The sequence below is a fragment of the Corvus moneduloides genome, chromosome 15 (assembly GCF_009650955.1).
Source record: "Corvus moneduloides isolate bCorMon1 chromosome 15, bCorMon1.pri, whole genome shotgun sequence".
Taxonomy (NCBI): domain Eukaryota; kingdom Metazoa; phylum Chordata; class Aves; order Passeriformes; family Corvidae; genus Corvus; species Corvus moneduloides.
The window spans coordinates 8,318,901-8,334,585 of record NC_045490.1 but is presented as its reverse complement, the minus strand read 5'-3'; the positions used below and the strand labels follow the sequence as shown (position 1 = coordinate 8,334,585).

At 45.8% G+C, this 15,685-nt stretch overlaps 1 protein-coding gene across 2 annotated transcripts in view; it reads right to left on the bottom strand.

Moving 5' to 3' along the window:
• KLHL3 (kelch like family member 3) overlaps nucleotides 1–15,685 on the bottom strand; it is a 51,109-nt gene that overhangs the window by 8,485 nt on the left and 26,939 nt on the right. For both annotated transcript variants that reach the window (XM_032124518.1, XM_032124519.1), the window contains exons 6-12: nucleotides 13,446–13,555; nucleotides 8,441–8,557; nucleotides 7,288–7,437; nucleotides 4,596–4,713; nucleotides 3,659–3,856; nucleotides 2,745–2,846; nucleotides 78–206 (exon numbers count right to left, since the gene is read on the bottom strand). In XM_032124518.1, coding sequence (XP_031980409.1) covers nucleotides 78–206; nucleotides 2,745–2,846; nucleotides 3,659–3,856; nucleotides 4,596–4,713; nucleotides 7,288–7,437; nucleotides 8,441–8,557; nucleotides 13,446–13,555 — 924 coding nt within the window. The remainder of the gene's footprint in view (nucleotides 1–77; nucleotides 207–2,744; nucleotides 2,847–3,658; nucleotides 3,857–4,595; nucleotides 4,714–7,287; nucleotides 7,438–8,440; nucleotides 8,558–13,445; nucleotides 13,556–15,685) is intronic.

The window sequence follows — 15,685 nt, the reverse complement described above, 5'->3', positions numbered from 1 at the left end:
TGCCAAATCCCACTTTTGCATCCTGTCTGTGAGCAGAGAAGGTGGTGCCCATCCCGAGCGGCTGTGGGAGCCGGTACCTGCCCCGCTGCGCCGCGTGCTCATGTCAGCCACGTAGGTCCACTCGTTGGTGGCGGGGTTGTACTGCTCCACCGTGCTAAGGCACTGCCGCGACGCTCCGTCGTAGCCCCCCACGGCGTAGAGCTTCCCTGGAACAGACACAGACACAGCTCACATTGCAATCAGCCCAGGGGGCACGGATCCTGCATGAGGGCAGCTCTAGGGACACACCTAAACCTGCTGGGATGTCTGGGGAAAAGCCTAGCGAAGCAATCTGGAGTGGCCTCACAGACAGGAGGGACTGTTTGTAAAGCTGTTGAACTGTCAGTAACACAAGGATACAACACAACAGCTTAATCAGAAGTCAATGGCCCAGAGAGTTTTCCAAATTATTTGTTGGGCCAGGAGAAGAGGGAATATCAAAGCATGTTCTGCTGATGGAGGGTTTCCCCCATTCAAGTGTGCTGTCAAAGGCTGTCACTGCACATTAATTACAGCATCACATGAGCAATAAATATGAAACAGCCTCTTACAATAATAAAACACCTGCAAAGAAACCTAGACCTGATTTTGAAGAACTTGGGCCAAATCCAAACCCAGCAATGCTGTAAGCACAGCTGAGGCCAGCCTGGTCACTCGTGCCCAGTGATGACAGCACAGGAGACAGACCATGTAGTGTTGTGAGGGTCTCTGGGATATCTGACCCTCCCTGCCTCAACTCACTGAAAGCTGATTAACACACACTTACTGAGACCAGAGAAACACAATCAGGTATCATGGGACTGCATCACACATGAAACAAGGCTGATGCTCTACCGTGTCCTCTGTTCCCAGACCTGCCTGATACTCTTCCCTTGTCCCCCTGTATCATCTACCAGCTTGTTTTGCATTTAGGCAGTAAACTCTCTGGGGAGAAAGAGATTCTTCTTACTAAAGCAGCTAGCACAGGGCATTCTGGTTCAAGTCCAGGTCTCCTAGATGCTACAATAAACAACTATTAATAAAGCTCAACAAATATGTAGAAAAATTCTAACCTAAATTTTTGTACAAAACCCAGAAATAATATCAACTCTCAATCCATGACAGCAGAGCCTGACCATGAATGAGCTGTGCAATTCTTTGCATGCAAGAGTCCCACCAGCAGCTATCTTCAGCCTCAGACTTTTGCATCCTCCTGTTTCTGGATGTTTGCAAGGCTCCAAGAACAGGCTGGCTCTTCTTTTTCTCCCTCAGGCCCACTCATGGCCTTCTTCTACATCTTCCGGTCTCTATGAACATTTCAAACTCTTATTTGTGCTGTTGGTCCTGCCTGGTATTTGTCAATGATTCAGGCAAGAGTGCCAGTCCAAGCAAGACAGGATCAATTTCCCCAGCTGGCATCAATTATTAGGTATTTTCAGTATTCACAGACATCAAATCAATTTTTGTCACATTCAGATGAACCCTGTACATTAACTGCAGGCTGCAGTTTGTTTCATACCCCTGTATGATCAGATCTTGTCCCCATCACATGCCTTCATTATTTTTATCATGGACTCCAACATATGCAACACTTATTTGTGCTTTCAAACAAAGCAAAGGAAAAGAATTTAGTGAGTCTCCAGTAGAAAATCCATCCATAGAAATGCACCTCTCAGGTCCATATTTAGTATCTTTCCTGCATTCAAGCCACTTGAGCAAATTCCAATGACTGACAGCAGACCAGCACTTCCCAAGCATGGGCCAATTCTGAAGGAGATGCTACTTAACTATGCAAATTTAAGTTAATGACCACTATTAATTCTAACTTTGTCTCCCTTCTTCTTCTCACATAAACACACTTCGTGTACATTAACATATTCCATGTATTTCCCACTCAACAGGTCAAACCAAATCACTGTAAAGCATTGTTTATACCATTTATAGTAAGGCTCATGCCAACACTGCACTAATTGGAAAGCGCTACACCATGCTAAGGACAAGTTCAAATAAAGCCTTTCACTTGCTTCAGAATAGATTTTTTAAAGGAAGAAATGGTTCCTACTTAAACATTTCATTCTCCTGAATCCAAACCAAGCGGCTCAGTTCCAGCTCCCTGAAGTTTGGTGCTGACACAGAGGTGCCAGCAGCTGCCACCATCCCCCCAGGCCTCCCACCTTGCTGAGCTGCTGCAGCACCAGCCTTTGCTGTTGTCAGCCCCTGCTCATTTCGGAACCACAGCAGAGCGTGCTGTGCCTGATGTCAATAAACACAGGTTTTAGTATTCCTGCCAAACCACCAGCTTGGGGCTGTGGGACGAGCTCTGCTTCTGTTTCTCTGGCTGAGCAGATTTTCCATGATGGGTATTCCATCCACGCAGTGTCTGCCGGCAGCAACAGCATCCACTGCACAACAGCGCTGGCTTTCACCAGCCAGAAGCAGCCCAGGAAGAATTTGGATTCAAAGAAACCTGCACACACCTAATTGCACTCACAGGAGGCAGGGGCTGGTCTGATACAGGTTTGAGGCTCTTGGAAAGCTACACATGATTTTTCACCAAGATAAAGAGCAGAATGGAAAAAGTTGCAGCAATTACATCATATAAAATCCATCTTTCCCAACTGGTCTAGGGAACAGTTCTTGCCATTCCCTCCTACTGCACTTAGCCATTCAGGCTTCTGTTTGACACAGTAACATTTGCTTGGTGGAAATGGCTGCTATTTTCTTACCCTCCACAACTCCAACTCCAACACTGCTTCTTCTTGTGTTCATGGGAGCCACAAAAAACCACTCATTGGTTTTATAGCTATAGGCCTCAACTGATGCCAGACCTAGTTAAAAAGGGGATACACAGGTTTTCTAATTAAAAAAAAAGAGAAGAAAAAAAGATTGGTGTTGCACTTTCATCTGCCTTCCACCTCCTCCCAAGCCCATAATTCCCACCATGCTCCTGCAATCCCACTCCCTAATCCCTTGCCTTTCAGGCTGGGACCAGCATGTCAATGCCACTTCTTCAGTGGCTGGAAAAACTGTTACCCCACCACCCCCACCCCGGGACTGCTGCCTCTCCAATGTGCTGAGGACACCAAAGTGAGCAGAGTCCGAATTCCAAGCCCAAAAGCCCCACGTCCTTTCAAGCATTATAAAATGTCCATGCAAAGGTTTAAAAATTCCCCCAGACCCTGCTGCAATAGTTAGTTCAGGGCTTAAACAAGTGGCAAAGCTTTACAGCAGAGGCAGAGGTGTGAATCTAAACACGCAGCTATGCCAAGATAAATCCCAGGCACACACACCCTGTAAGATGCCTTGCTAGTATTTTATTCATGTTGCTATGAAAAATTTAACTGAAACAAGGAAAAATCCCTTTTTAGCCCAGAAAAAAGCATAATCATTCAAAGAATGAGGCTGAAAGAACTGTATCACTGCAGAAAATAACAAGGGTGAGATTCTGTGCAATTACTGACGGGTCAGAACACGCACGTGGGTAGTTACAACACGTGCCAAACCCCATTCCTGGCTCCTTCTCTACAGAACCATAGAGGAAGGGCACAGGAACCTCTCTAAAGCTCTGCAATCTCTGCAGGGCCCCTGAAAACACTTTTTTTCGGGTCAGGCACTGCCTATTTTTTGCCCAGTCACCTACCAGTGCTGCCATCAAAGCCGCCCACTGCGTACAGGAGGTCATTGAGCACAGCGGCGCCCAGGGTGCTGCGTCTCTCCTGCATGCTGGCTATGGATGTCCACTGGTCCTTCACGCCGTCGTACACGTCCACCGTGCGCACCCGCAGCGACCCGTTAAAGCCCCCGACAGCATAGACATTGCCAGCCATGAACACCACACCTGAGAGAACAGGAGAGGGTCTTCGTAGCAAACAGTTTGGGAAGCGAGTAGGATCTGTCTAGATCCTGCTCACCTGCAGGCTGTGAAAGGCAGCTGGGAAGAGCAGAACACGGGCAAGGCCTTGGCGTTTTCTACAGGTTAACAGTGTTGAAGTCAAGCATGATAAAACACACGTGTCATATGGGAGGTGAAATGCACATAAAAACATGGCAGCATAAGGCACAGATGGAGCTCATGAGTAATTCCATGAGCCAGAGGGAACACCAAATGGTGAGCCACATTCACAACCCTGTCAGATGTTTTCAGAGGAACACTCCCAACTTAAAGATCTTCTCTCCATCACCCACTCCTCGGCACCAAGAGGGACTGACTCAGCACCTTTGGATTTTTCACTAGGAAGCCAGCAAGAAAAACTGGACCCCTGTGGGCTGCCAAGACAGCAAGGGGGGAGGAGGAGGGGAAACACTGATGGAGAAACAGCCAGGAGAGAGAGAGATGATGAAGGGAGACAGCAGCTATGGAGAGCTGACACGCAGGAGCAACCCCACCAGAGAGTAGAAAATCCACCTGAAGGGGAAGAGAAAGATGTCTGTAGGGAAAGAAGAGGAAGGAATGGCAAAAATAAAGAGCTGCTTGAGGCCAGGGACATAGAGGAAGGCTAAAGGGAGGACTAAGGACAACCACCCCGTGTTGAAGAGCTGCATTAGGAAAAGAAGGTTGCAGCAAAAGTTCCCGTTACCTGCTCTGCATCTCCGCGAGGGAAGCTCAGCAACCTGATCCCACCGCTCCTCCTCAAAATCATAGCACTCCACACTGCGAATGGCTTTGGGCGCCTGCCCACCCACCACAATCATCACCTGCAGAGGGAAGAGAAGAGCTAGAAAACCTCAGACATGACCCTGGGCAGCTGCTCTCTGCAAAGGAACCATCACCACAGCCTGCTCAAGAGCAGCTGCCAAAACGTGCTGCGGGCCAGCTAGAAGCCTCTGCAGGGACATTTATTTCAGGTAACTATATTTCAAGGGGGAAAAATTTATCTCCAATTTAATGCATGCTAAATATGGCCACCCCATTTACCCTTCCTCACTGTGTCCAAGGTGGGCAACTTGCCCAATTTCCCCTTGAAATACAAAACCTTTTGGCACCACAGCATACACAAGACTCACTGCAAAAGTATTTTTAAGTTAAGAAGATTCCAGCATAATTTCCACTGGCAGCCCACTGTTTAGTCATTATCTCCACGGTGGTGCTAAAAATAATCAATGCCACTTAGCAAATAAAACGTGACAGCTGTGGTGCCACCTGTGGGGAAGGCGACACTCAGGGAAATCACCAGAACTGTTCCGAACGGGGGGTCTGGGCTGCTGAAGGATGTGATTTATCAGCTTCATTAAGGCTTTTGGCTGCCACAGGTATTGAAGCAAATTCAGGAATTAAACTCTGAATTCCTTACAGGTAGGGAAGAGCTATGTGATGGTGATCAAGGGCAATCTCAGGAGCACAAGAACCGCTCTGCTGGGTCAGGCTAAGGGTTCATCCAGCCCCAGACTCCACTCCCAGCAACAGCAAGGGGTGGACACTGGTGGGAAAGTGAGAAGACCAGAAGACCTGGACAGCACGCAGTGTGGTCCTTCCCAAATCTGCCCTATCTGCTGCCAGAAGATAAACTCCCCACGGCCATGGATGTCAGCGGCCTGCAGCTCTGCACTCGAGGGTGCCCACTGCTCTGAGCCCCAGCTGGGCACTGCGAACCAACACCTGCACAGGCAGCCAGCCCCCAAAACACCTGCACTGACAAGCAGCTGGACCTGCACTTTGTTCAGCACACATTTCATTCAACCTTCCACAGCCACCAAGAGGGAGGATTTGCTGCCCTTATCACAGCAAATCAGCCGGACAAACATTACCCAAGACAATCTGACTTTTACAAGGCCAAGGAGCTAGAAACAAGATACGGGGCTTCAAATATAGATAAAGAGTAGATGGAAAACTGGCTTTAGCCTCTGCAAGGCAGCTGGGAGTAGCTGAGGAGATAAGATCATCACTTGAGGTCACTTGTGTAACAAACTCAACTCCAAGCAGAGTTGCTTTAAAAGTAGAGTGCTAGACAGCAACTTAAAGAATTTGAAGAGCATGGAAATAGTGGCCTGCTTGATCTACGAAGATGAGAACATGATACTAGAAACCAAATTGAGTCTAAATTAACAGTCTGACTACTGGTTGTGTAACAGTCTCCCACGGCAACCTGCAGGGCTTCACACGATTACAGAATTAAGGGATTTCACAGCAGACAATAATCCCTCATCAGCGGGACCAACAGGCCAGATGAAAGTTTCTCTCTCTGTAACAGGATTGCTGAAAGATCATCACCTTTTTCCCTTTCTTCACAGTTCAAAAGAAGGGAGGAGAAACCTGCAGAAGATTTGGGTTTGTACTCATAGGTCAGGCTATAAAAGATGTTGAGAAGCTCTGAACTCACTGATTTGCTGTTCCTTTTATCCCTAACTACTTCAGTCCTTGAATAAGGGCCATGTCAGCCCTTCATGATACCCCCAAAGCTGTGTTCTACCAACTTCATCTCAGCCAACAGCAGGCAGGAAGGACACTGACACACGCTGCCACATGCTGCAAAACCATGATTTCTCAATGGACAGTCCAGTATCCAAATATCAGAAACAGCACAGATCTCATACACATGCCAAAAATCAATCTCATTATCATTTGTGCTTGGAAGAATAACACACTGTGGTTTTGATGTCTTAGAATCTCCAAATGCTTACTAACAACTTCAGCGGCAGTCTCTTGAGAGACATTGTGCCAAACTGTGTTTATCTCTGGGGCAAAGGGAAAAATTCCTGCGGTCATTTTTTTCTCCACTAATAAAGTGGTGGCTGGAGCATCACACGCCTGTGGGATAAATCTGGGGAGTAACAAGGATTATTTATTCAGTTGCTGCTTTGAGTCTATTGAAATTCACTTCAGACTTCCTGCCCATGGGGCTGGGTGCTGTTGTTTCCTGCTTTCCTGGCTTCTGATTATGGATACAGGAAACAAAGAGACACCTACTGTGACCCTCCTCAGCAGGGCTCCACAACTCTTACCAGCCAGCAACAACCTCAGCCAGCCCTCCCAACACTCCAGCAGCTGCCTGCAGCCACCCCATGGGTCAGAGAGCCACCAAACCACTTGTGGCTGACAAAATGTTTCAAGAGCAGAGATATTCCTTCCCCTAAGGGTTTATCTAAGTTTATCCAACTTAATTATGTTTCCTTGCTGGGCACAGGCAATGCCAGAAGAGGGAGTAAAACACTTCAAAGCACAATCACTGAGTTAGTAAAAGTAACACGGCAAGTTCTTGAGCTCCTGTAAAAGACTGAAAATGCCACCAGGAACAGGGGGTGAGGTGACACAAAGTGATGAGCTCAGCTTACCTTTGGCAAGCTAACAGGAGTCCTTGGCTTTGTCCTGGGATTCTTTATCAGTTGCCTTTGATCCAGAGGAAGCAAATGATATTTCATGGCCTCGATAAGGAAGTCTTTACAGGTGTTGTTATTCTTGATCAAAGCTTCTTCTTCGACTGTCTGAGAACATGCACACACAACAAAGATCATTTAAACTGGCACGGGTCACAAGGAGCTTTGTGGAAAGAACATGCAACCTGGAATTTCCCTTTCAAAGTACCAGCATTAAAAAAAAATATATATGCAGGAGACAGACTTCCAACTCTTTCCAAAGAAACACATGCAGTAACATCCAAGCTTCTCACTGTTTTCCAAGATCACTCACAAGAAGTGAGTCTTTTTTCACCCTCTGCCAAACACTGGATTCAGCAGAGAATTCACCAGGACTCTGGATACAAAATAAGTAATTTCTTTTATCTGAGTCAGAATTTTTAAGGACAGGCAATATCTGTTATTTCATCAGATGAAAGAAAAGGAAAAAAAAAATCATGGGTTCATCTTGGGAATACCAATTTTATGCCAATTGTACTGACTTTTTTAGACACATGATAAAAGCATAGTAGTCAAAGAGCCCATATGCCAACCCCTTCTCTGGGAATTCTCAGCTCATTATCTAGGCCCAGATCCCAGGAATTAATTTATGAAGAACAATCTCCAAGTCAGACTGAGTCAGAGAGTGTCTCCCCTGCCAGCCACACAGACCCATATGTACGCACACCACACATCTTAAGCTAAAATTACCACACGTGATGTGTTTCCATTATGTTGTTTTACCTGTGCATGAGATAAAAAAGCTGCACAAGCTTGTAACATCACCAGCTTGGTATTTCTGGGGTGGAAAATCACAAGATATTAACTTATCATTTTTTTTTAATCAATGTTTCCCCTAGAGGGGCAGGAGCTCTGCTCTCAGCATTGCCTGGCAGAGCACAGGTCCCATTTACAAGAAGGTTTCTGAAGCACGCATTGATTTCAGAGTCCACTCAGTTTTTGCCTTTATTCTTCTGTTTACAGACTCAGCAACAGACCAAATTACCCATCTCACAAAGAAACAGCCAAGCCACTGATTAAGGAGCAACCAGCAGCTTAAGTGCAAGTATTAATGACTTCTTTGCAGACTAACCTGTACCAGGTAATCTCTGGGCAAAAGGGGCAGGCGAACATGCTCCATCAGCTTAGCCATGTGCTCTAAGCGAGATTCCTTCTCATAATTTATCCAAGAGATAACTGCTTCAAAGACCTACACAGATAAAGTACAATTAAATGGGGAAGAAAGAACTGCCTTGCACAGTCACCCACCCAAAATCAGAAGCATGGTGATTTTAGAGCACCGAAGGAAGGGGGTGCAAGATCTCTATCAAGCAGATGAAAAAGTTGTGACTGCACAGAGCACAAGCAGCACTGTAGCAGAGAGCTGAGCTGACTATGCATGTTAACAAGCAACTTCACATCTAGATGTGCTGTATCACTCCCAGAGCTAAGTGCGTGCCCAGAACAATCATATACCTCTTGGACATTAGCACTGGAAGGCAGCCAGGAAACTTAATGAGCCTGCTGACATTTGCACTAGACATTATTCATGAAATCAACCACAACAATTACTCCTGATAACAGAGATCTCCCTCCTCCAGGAGCCTTTTGGCCACACAAAGTCACTATGCTCATATTTAACCACTGCACCAGTTCCACCAGCCCCCAGAAACCAGGAAGTCTTGAGGACAAGGTTCCCACACACATGGGACAAGCCCTGCCTGCAGCCATGGAGCCTCTGCACTGCGTGCATTTCACTGCTAAAAATACTCAGATACTCCAGCTGGGAAACAAAGGCACACCAGGCTTCTGGCCTGAACCAAAATCTAGTTTTACTTCCAGATCCAACTGGTCGAGATAAGCATCCAGAGCTGGAGTCCGTGACGAAGTGCTCACAAACAGCCCCATGGGCAGAGCCCTCGCAACGCACAGGCACGGGAGAAGCGTCCTATGCGGGCTCCTGTATGAATATGCATGTGCTTATATAACTGTGAGCCTCACTCACAAAAGAAAGGCCTAAAAACGTCACCAGGAGTGGGAAAGGCTTCCTGAAACCCCCAGCAAGGCAGGAAGAGGGGCTGATGCAGTCTCAGATGCTGCACAGCAGGATCTGGATCACTGCAGTGGAGCTTCCCCACAAAAAGAGAATTAAATTCTGACACATAACTCACATCCAGGCAACACTCCCCAAGCTCTCTCACTGCCCAGTTACCCAGGGGTGCTGAGCAGAGGCCCTGTCTGTCCTGTGCTTCCCCCCAAAAGCATCCCTGACCCTTCCCTCCAGCATACCAGGCAAGTGCCCTTGGTTTCAGCTTCCTTCCAGGGTCACCAAATGGTCAGGACAATTTGCACAGATAATTATTTCTTTCTTTCCATCCCTCCCATCACTCCCCAAGAAACCATTTTGTTTGGTCCAAGGTCACTAATTTGACAAAATCAACCAAAAATGAGGGCACCATCTTTCCATCTTGAATTGTTGATGGTAAATGTATTTGCAGGAGGCCTTGGCAGACATCCTGCCATGAAGGAGATGCAGAGCAGAAAGGGGGTTTTTCCTCTTAGGCTAAACTATATACTTTTCAAATGCAGTAAAGCACCAGCCTCATTTCCTGTGCCAACAAAGCTCCTGCTGAACTGTTTGGAATTCAGGACACTGCAATGAGGATTTAAGCAACACAACAGGGAGCGGTGTAATCAAACTGCAGCAAATGCTGAGGAGAATAACTACTGCAGAGCCTTTAAGTATTTTAAAATTAAAATAAATAAGCAAACCAACATTTTAACTTTGGCTATGAGGCCTCTAAAGTAGAAACTGGGTTGTTGTGAGATTTTTTTTTTAATTGCAAATGAGTGTGGAAGGAGGATAAAGCAAATGTTTAGCCGACAAACAGGCTTTTCATTAACCTCTTCTGCACAAAGGCTGAGCTGCAGAACAGGTCACAGGGCTGGGACATACCCAGCTACAGGTCAGGAGGACAGTGAACAAGTCTAAAGGAAGGTAAGGCAAATGTGCACTGGGAACAAGCTGCTTCCTTGGTGCTCGAGTCTACTCCTGAGTTAGGCAAGCACTGATGCTTCCCTGCTGTGCCTACTCTAAAAATAATTATATTTTTTTTAAAAAATCAGATTCTGGCACCTTCCATTGGCTCCAATTCCTAATTCCATGAGAAGAGGGGAAAAGGCTTCAATCCAAGACAGCAATATCTCTATTTAAAGGCCACATCTGTTTCCACTCCTGCCATGCCCTCCCTCCACACGCTGTGCCCGCTGCAGACCCCGAGCAGCTGCTGCTGCTCCCCCGAGATTCTCCAGCCATGCAGGACCTGCTGCCAGGGTGGGATGGACAAAGCAGTTGCCCACACAGCTTGATTTAGAGCCGAGGCACAGGCTGAGGTAGCAGCTGGCACCTGTCTGGCTGCAGGAGCAGTCCCAAGCTTGGGAGAAGTAAATTTCCCACTCTATGGAGCAGAAAGGTAAAAGGCTAGAATATCCCCTCTCTGCGTACTGCCTAAAGAAAGAGCAAGCCCAGGTGTTCTCCCAGCCTCTCCAGCCAAAAATCCATTTGTTAGAGATTCCCAAGAGTGAGGACCAAACCTTGCATAAGCTTCTGCTGCATGTCAGCAGCATGAGACAATGAATCAATTACCAGACTCTGTGTAGAATCCCCAATCTAAAAATCCCAACCCTTTAAAAAATTTCGTCAGCCACTGTTCTGAGTTGGCAGGAGACCATTCTCAAGTGTCCCCCCCCCTTCATACAACTTTAATAAATAACAAATAAATATTATTTTAATATCTTTTTTTAGCTTGCAAACAGTAAAAAGAGCCAATTAGGTCAGGTACAAAAAACATTAATAAAACTGTCTTCCAAGTACTGTACTCAGCTATAGCAGAACGAGCAAGCAGGGACAACAAACCTCTGCCCTGTTCTGAAATGGCCTGTGTAACTGCAGAGGCTACGACAAGGAGGACAGAAGAGAAAGGAGGAGAATCTTTGAGTGATGAGGAAATGCTGTCACCATTTTACAATTAAAATAGGCTTCTGTGCTAGCAGAGAATTTTTGTCATCCTGATGGCCTAGGGATATAAATAAGCCACAATTGGTGAAGATAAGGATATATTTTATTAGGCCAATTGGTATTAGTTGGGGGATGGCAGAGGAAGGGGAGAACACACAAGTTCCTGAGGCATTCCAAAGGCAATTCTCCCTCCCTGATCCTGGCAGGACTTGGCTCTAACACTTCCCGATGATCCAGGGATAGCAGTGCTCTGGCTCACAGGGTGCAGTACATGTATGAGACACAGCAAGAACAGGAACGAGAAAATGTCTTGTGAAATCTGGCTGTGACAATTAAGCTCCCAGATTTCTGAAGTATTTTGCACATGCATATACACAGATATACCTGTGTGTATGTGTACACTGGTATACACACATATGTACTTTTATATAATTTGTTTTATAATATATATCTCAAATATTAACAGATAGGAAGAATAAAGATGAGGAAAGTGGCTTGTCTGCCATGAAGTTAACATGAAACAGCAGCCTATGAGTCTGTCCTCAATTTCCCACACTTCTTTGAACTCCAGCACATTTCATGTTAATGTTCCATTACCATTTTCTGCCTCTCTCCTGTTATTCAGATCTGTTGTTTTGAATGTGCAGCTTATGCTTACATTTCCTTCCACTCTCTTGCATTCTCAACAATCTTTTCTTTTACAAGTTCTTTTACAATCAGCTAAAGAAATACTGCGTTTGATTGTGTAAAGCTCAGATGAGGGAAGGGGCATGTTGATTCCCCTGGGCGCAAGGCCAATAAAAGCTTCTGAACAATGCTGCACAGGACTGGAAAAAATTGGTTACTAAACTTGCACTTCCCTTTGCAGGCTGCTTGGCTCAGGCAAAGTGATTCTGTTGTGAGTCCGTGCCATTTGTCATTTCCCTTCCTGGCCCTGCCCGAGTGGCACCTCACAGCCCTGCCAGGCGCCCCTGCCAGCGGAAACGCGCGCCTGGATCCTCCGAGTTTGCTGGCTCAGGATCAGCAGGGAGCATCCCTGTGTCCACACCTCACACGGAGCAGGATTTCTGGCAAGTTTTACAGTCCCTATGGGCCCAAGCACCTGCGTGTCTGCAGCCCAGAGGGGCTGAGCAGGAGGAGAGCGCACATGAGGATGTGCAGCCCAGCCAGCAGCACCGCCATACCCAGGTGCAGCCTCATCCCACCCAAACACAGGCATCCAACAAGGGCACTGAAGTTACAAATCACACAACCCTCAAGCTCTCCTGTAGCCTCTCATAAGTGACCATTTACATTTAGGAATGTGGTTTAGTGGTGGACCTGGCAGTGCTGAATTAGTGGTTGGATTCAATGATCTTAAATGTCTTTTCCAACCTTAATGATTCTGTGACTTTACAGTCTCCCCACAGTGACAATTTGGAGGTGAGCTGAAGGACTGGAGGTACATGCCTGTCCCCAGAAACCTGCAGCAGGGTATACAAGAAGCTCAGACCAGAGAATGGGGCTGGAGTTCACCAAGCACCATAATCAGTAGTCACCCTCCTCCCAAAGACTTCAGACTACACCAGATGTGCTGAATGTTTCAACCACAAAACAGTATCAACCAGTGCCTTTTTCCCCTCTTTCATTAAAAACACTGAAGATGCTAGAAAAATATTTCCTTCCTTCCTTTTGGTTCCAGGCTTCCTTTTGTTGTTCTATCTAACATGAAAGAGAAGTCAATATTCCTCCTTGGCCTAATGAAATTCACTTTTTTTTGAGGTTTTACAGCAGGTATTAAATGCATTACACAACAGCAGATGGGAGTTTTCTAGTTTTCCAGAGAGGGAAAGTAGTTGGTTCTGAGCCCCAGGGCTTTTGGAGTGATATGGATCTGAGAGTCATAACTTCCTGCAAAGAACAACCAAGTGAAGGTCATTTTTATGTGTTTTTAGGATTCACATTATTTTAATTTTCCTTTCCACATGATCTCTGTTGGAGAATGGCCCCTAAGGAGCATATCATGATAACAGTTCCTGGTGTAAGATCTAGAAACATTCCAGCACTCTTACATTCACTCTTGCTATACAATTTACTGTACCTTTTCTTCAGAGGAGACTGTGAGCTTGTCACTTGATATTAAACTGCAAACCTGGTCCAGACTAAGGCTAAGAAATTCTTCTCCTAGCATCACCTCAGGGAAGTGCTGCTCTGTTCAACAAATGAAAAGGGGGAACAGAAAATTATAATGAAATCCATGTTTTCAGTCAATGGAAGGACCACAGCATTCAGAGAACAGCTCTTGTCACAGCTCTGAGCCCCTGAGACAAACCCACGGCGTCTGTGTGTGGAACACAAACAAACCAGCCTCAGAGCAGGAGAACAAAATCTGATGTTGTTTCAGGTAGCACCTGCCCCATGACACACTTTCATAAATTATACTGAACTTCCTGAAAAGCCACTGAGAGTCTTCCAGTGGCAAATACAGTTGGAAGTGGCAATTGAGACAAGAGCTAATGTCCAAAGTAGTAAATAACCTGGCCACCTCAAGATTCAGTTCTTGCCCACTTCAACAGGCTAGACAGCATCAGATCTGCTCAGTACCTGGGTCTAACTCCACAAGGGTCCCTGGTATTTGTATGTACTCCAAGGAAGGCCCATCTTTAACACTAATCAGTTTGGTTCATATGCCCAGCAATAGTGAGGGGTCCCAGGGCATCCAGCTGAACCTGTGTGTGCACAGGTACACGGAAAGGTGGGCAAGGGGGATCTTCATCCCATGCATGCACATGGCAACAGCTCTCCCCTCCTTCCACCTTTTACTGCCTTGCCTCAATAACGTGAATTTAACCTTTTTCCTGCTCCAAACCCTCAGCACCCACCTTCCCAGTCATTTTCCCCTTTCCACTTAAGCCTGCAATTGTATAAACTTCTGTTTCTCCCTTTTTTGCCTCCAGACCCCTCCAGACTGTAACTCTGGGAACCAGTTGAAAACAAAATGCACGTTACTGAATATAACCCCAAACTGGAAGTATTATGACTGAGCATCATCAAATCTGTCAAGCTTTATATCTAGCCAAAAGGCACATGAAATAATCACTTCCTAAAAAATAATTTCTAGGTCAAATATGTCATTAGCCAGTTGCAGCAATTTTAGTTCTGCAAGAATTTCTTACATATACTGCCAATTTAATCTCACCTGTCGTTTGCTAAGTCCCATTTATCTTTGGCTGAATTACAGAAACATGAATCTCAGACACTTTATCTGAAGCAGCTCCTTTCAAGTTCTGATTCTGCAGCTTTGAGAAGCTCAGACTCCTGTATCCAAAGAGCTCCCTCCGCAGCAAGATCTGCCTTGAGTTTTCACGTCTGCAAAGTGCTTTGCCTGACAAAAAGCAGCACCACAGGGACATGAGCTGGCATAACTTACATAGAGGAGTTTTTTGGGGGCCCTGAACAACCCCTCACCAAAGCTGTTGCTGCAGAGTTGGAGCTGGACTCGACCAGACTTAGACTCTCCCAGTCACAGACCCTCCTTGGTCTACTGAGGAACAAAGCCCCACAGCTAAGACAAAGGCTCTGATTAAAAATAGCAGCATGTGGATAAAGTTTAATACTCTGTTACGCTGGAAATATATAAATGATCTAATGAACTCTTTTGGCCTTAAATACTTAAGAGGCAGGAAACACTCCCCACACAATAAGCTGGATGCACCCTGGCTTCTGGACAAAATCTCATATTCATTCATTCTGGACTTGCATCTGGCAGCAGAAAGGTATTTGATCTCTTGTTATTAGTTGGAAGCAAGGAAGAATATTTACTGATTTTAAGAAAGTAACTGGTGCCTGCATCAAGAAGGCTCCTCTACCTACTGAAGTTATCCACTGGCCAGGACTCAGCATTTCTCAAGTAACTGAGCTCATGCACACATGGACTTTTGAGCTTGGGGACTTCTGTCTTGGTTTAAGGCTGTTACATAAACAACATCGTGAAAAGAATTTTAATGGCAGTTTTATTAATGGAGTTCCATTAACATTACATGGGCTGCTGTACTAACTGGGACTTATGAAGGCCAATAAAACAACAAAGCAGACCTTCTAATTGCCAAACAACCAAATAAATATACTGTGAATGCACTGCTTGTTGGGTTAAAGATTAAACACGGCCTGGAAGCAAGGATAATGAGATATTACAAGCAAGCTTTTATACAATTAACCATTCCTTCCAGGGTACCTTTTTCTCTGGGGGATAATACAGCCAGAGCAGCTGAAAAGGTTTAGTTTTATTTGCAGGAGAATAGGGGAGGACTCAGTGGACACATTTTTATTCTACTGAGCCTA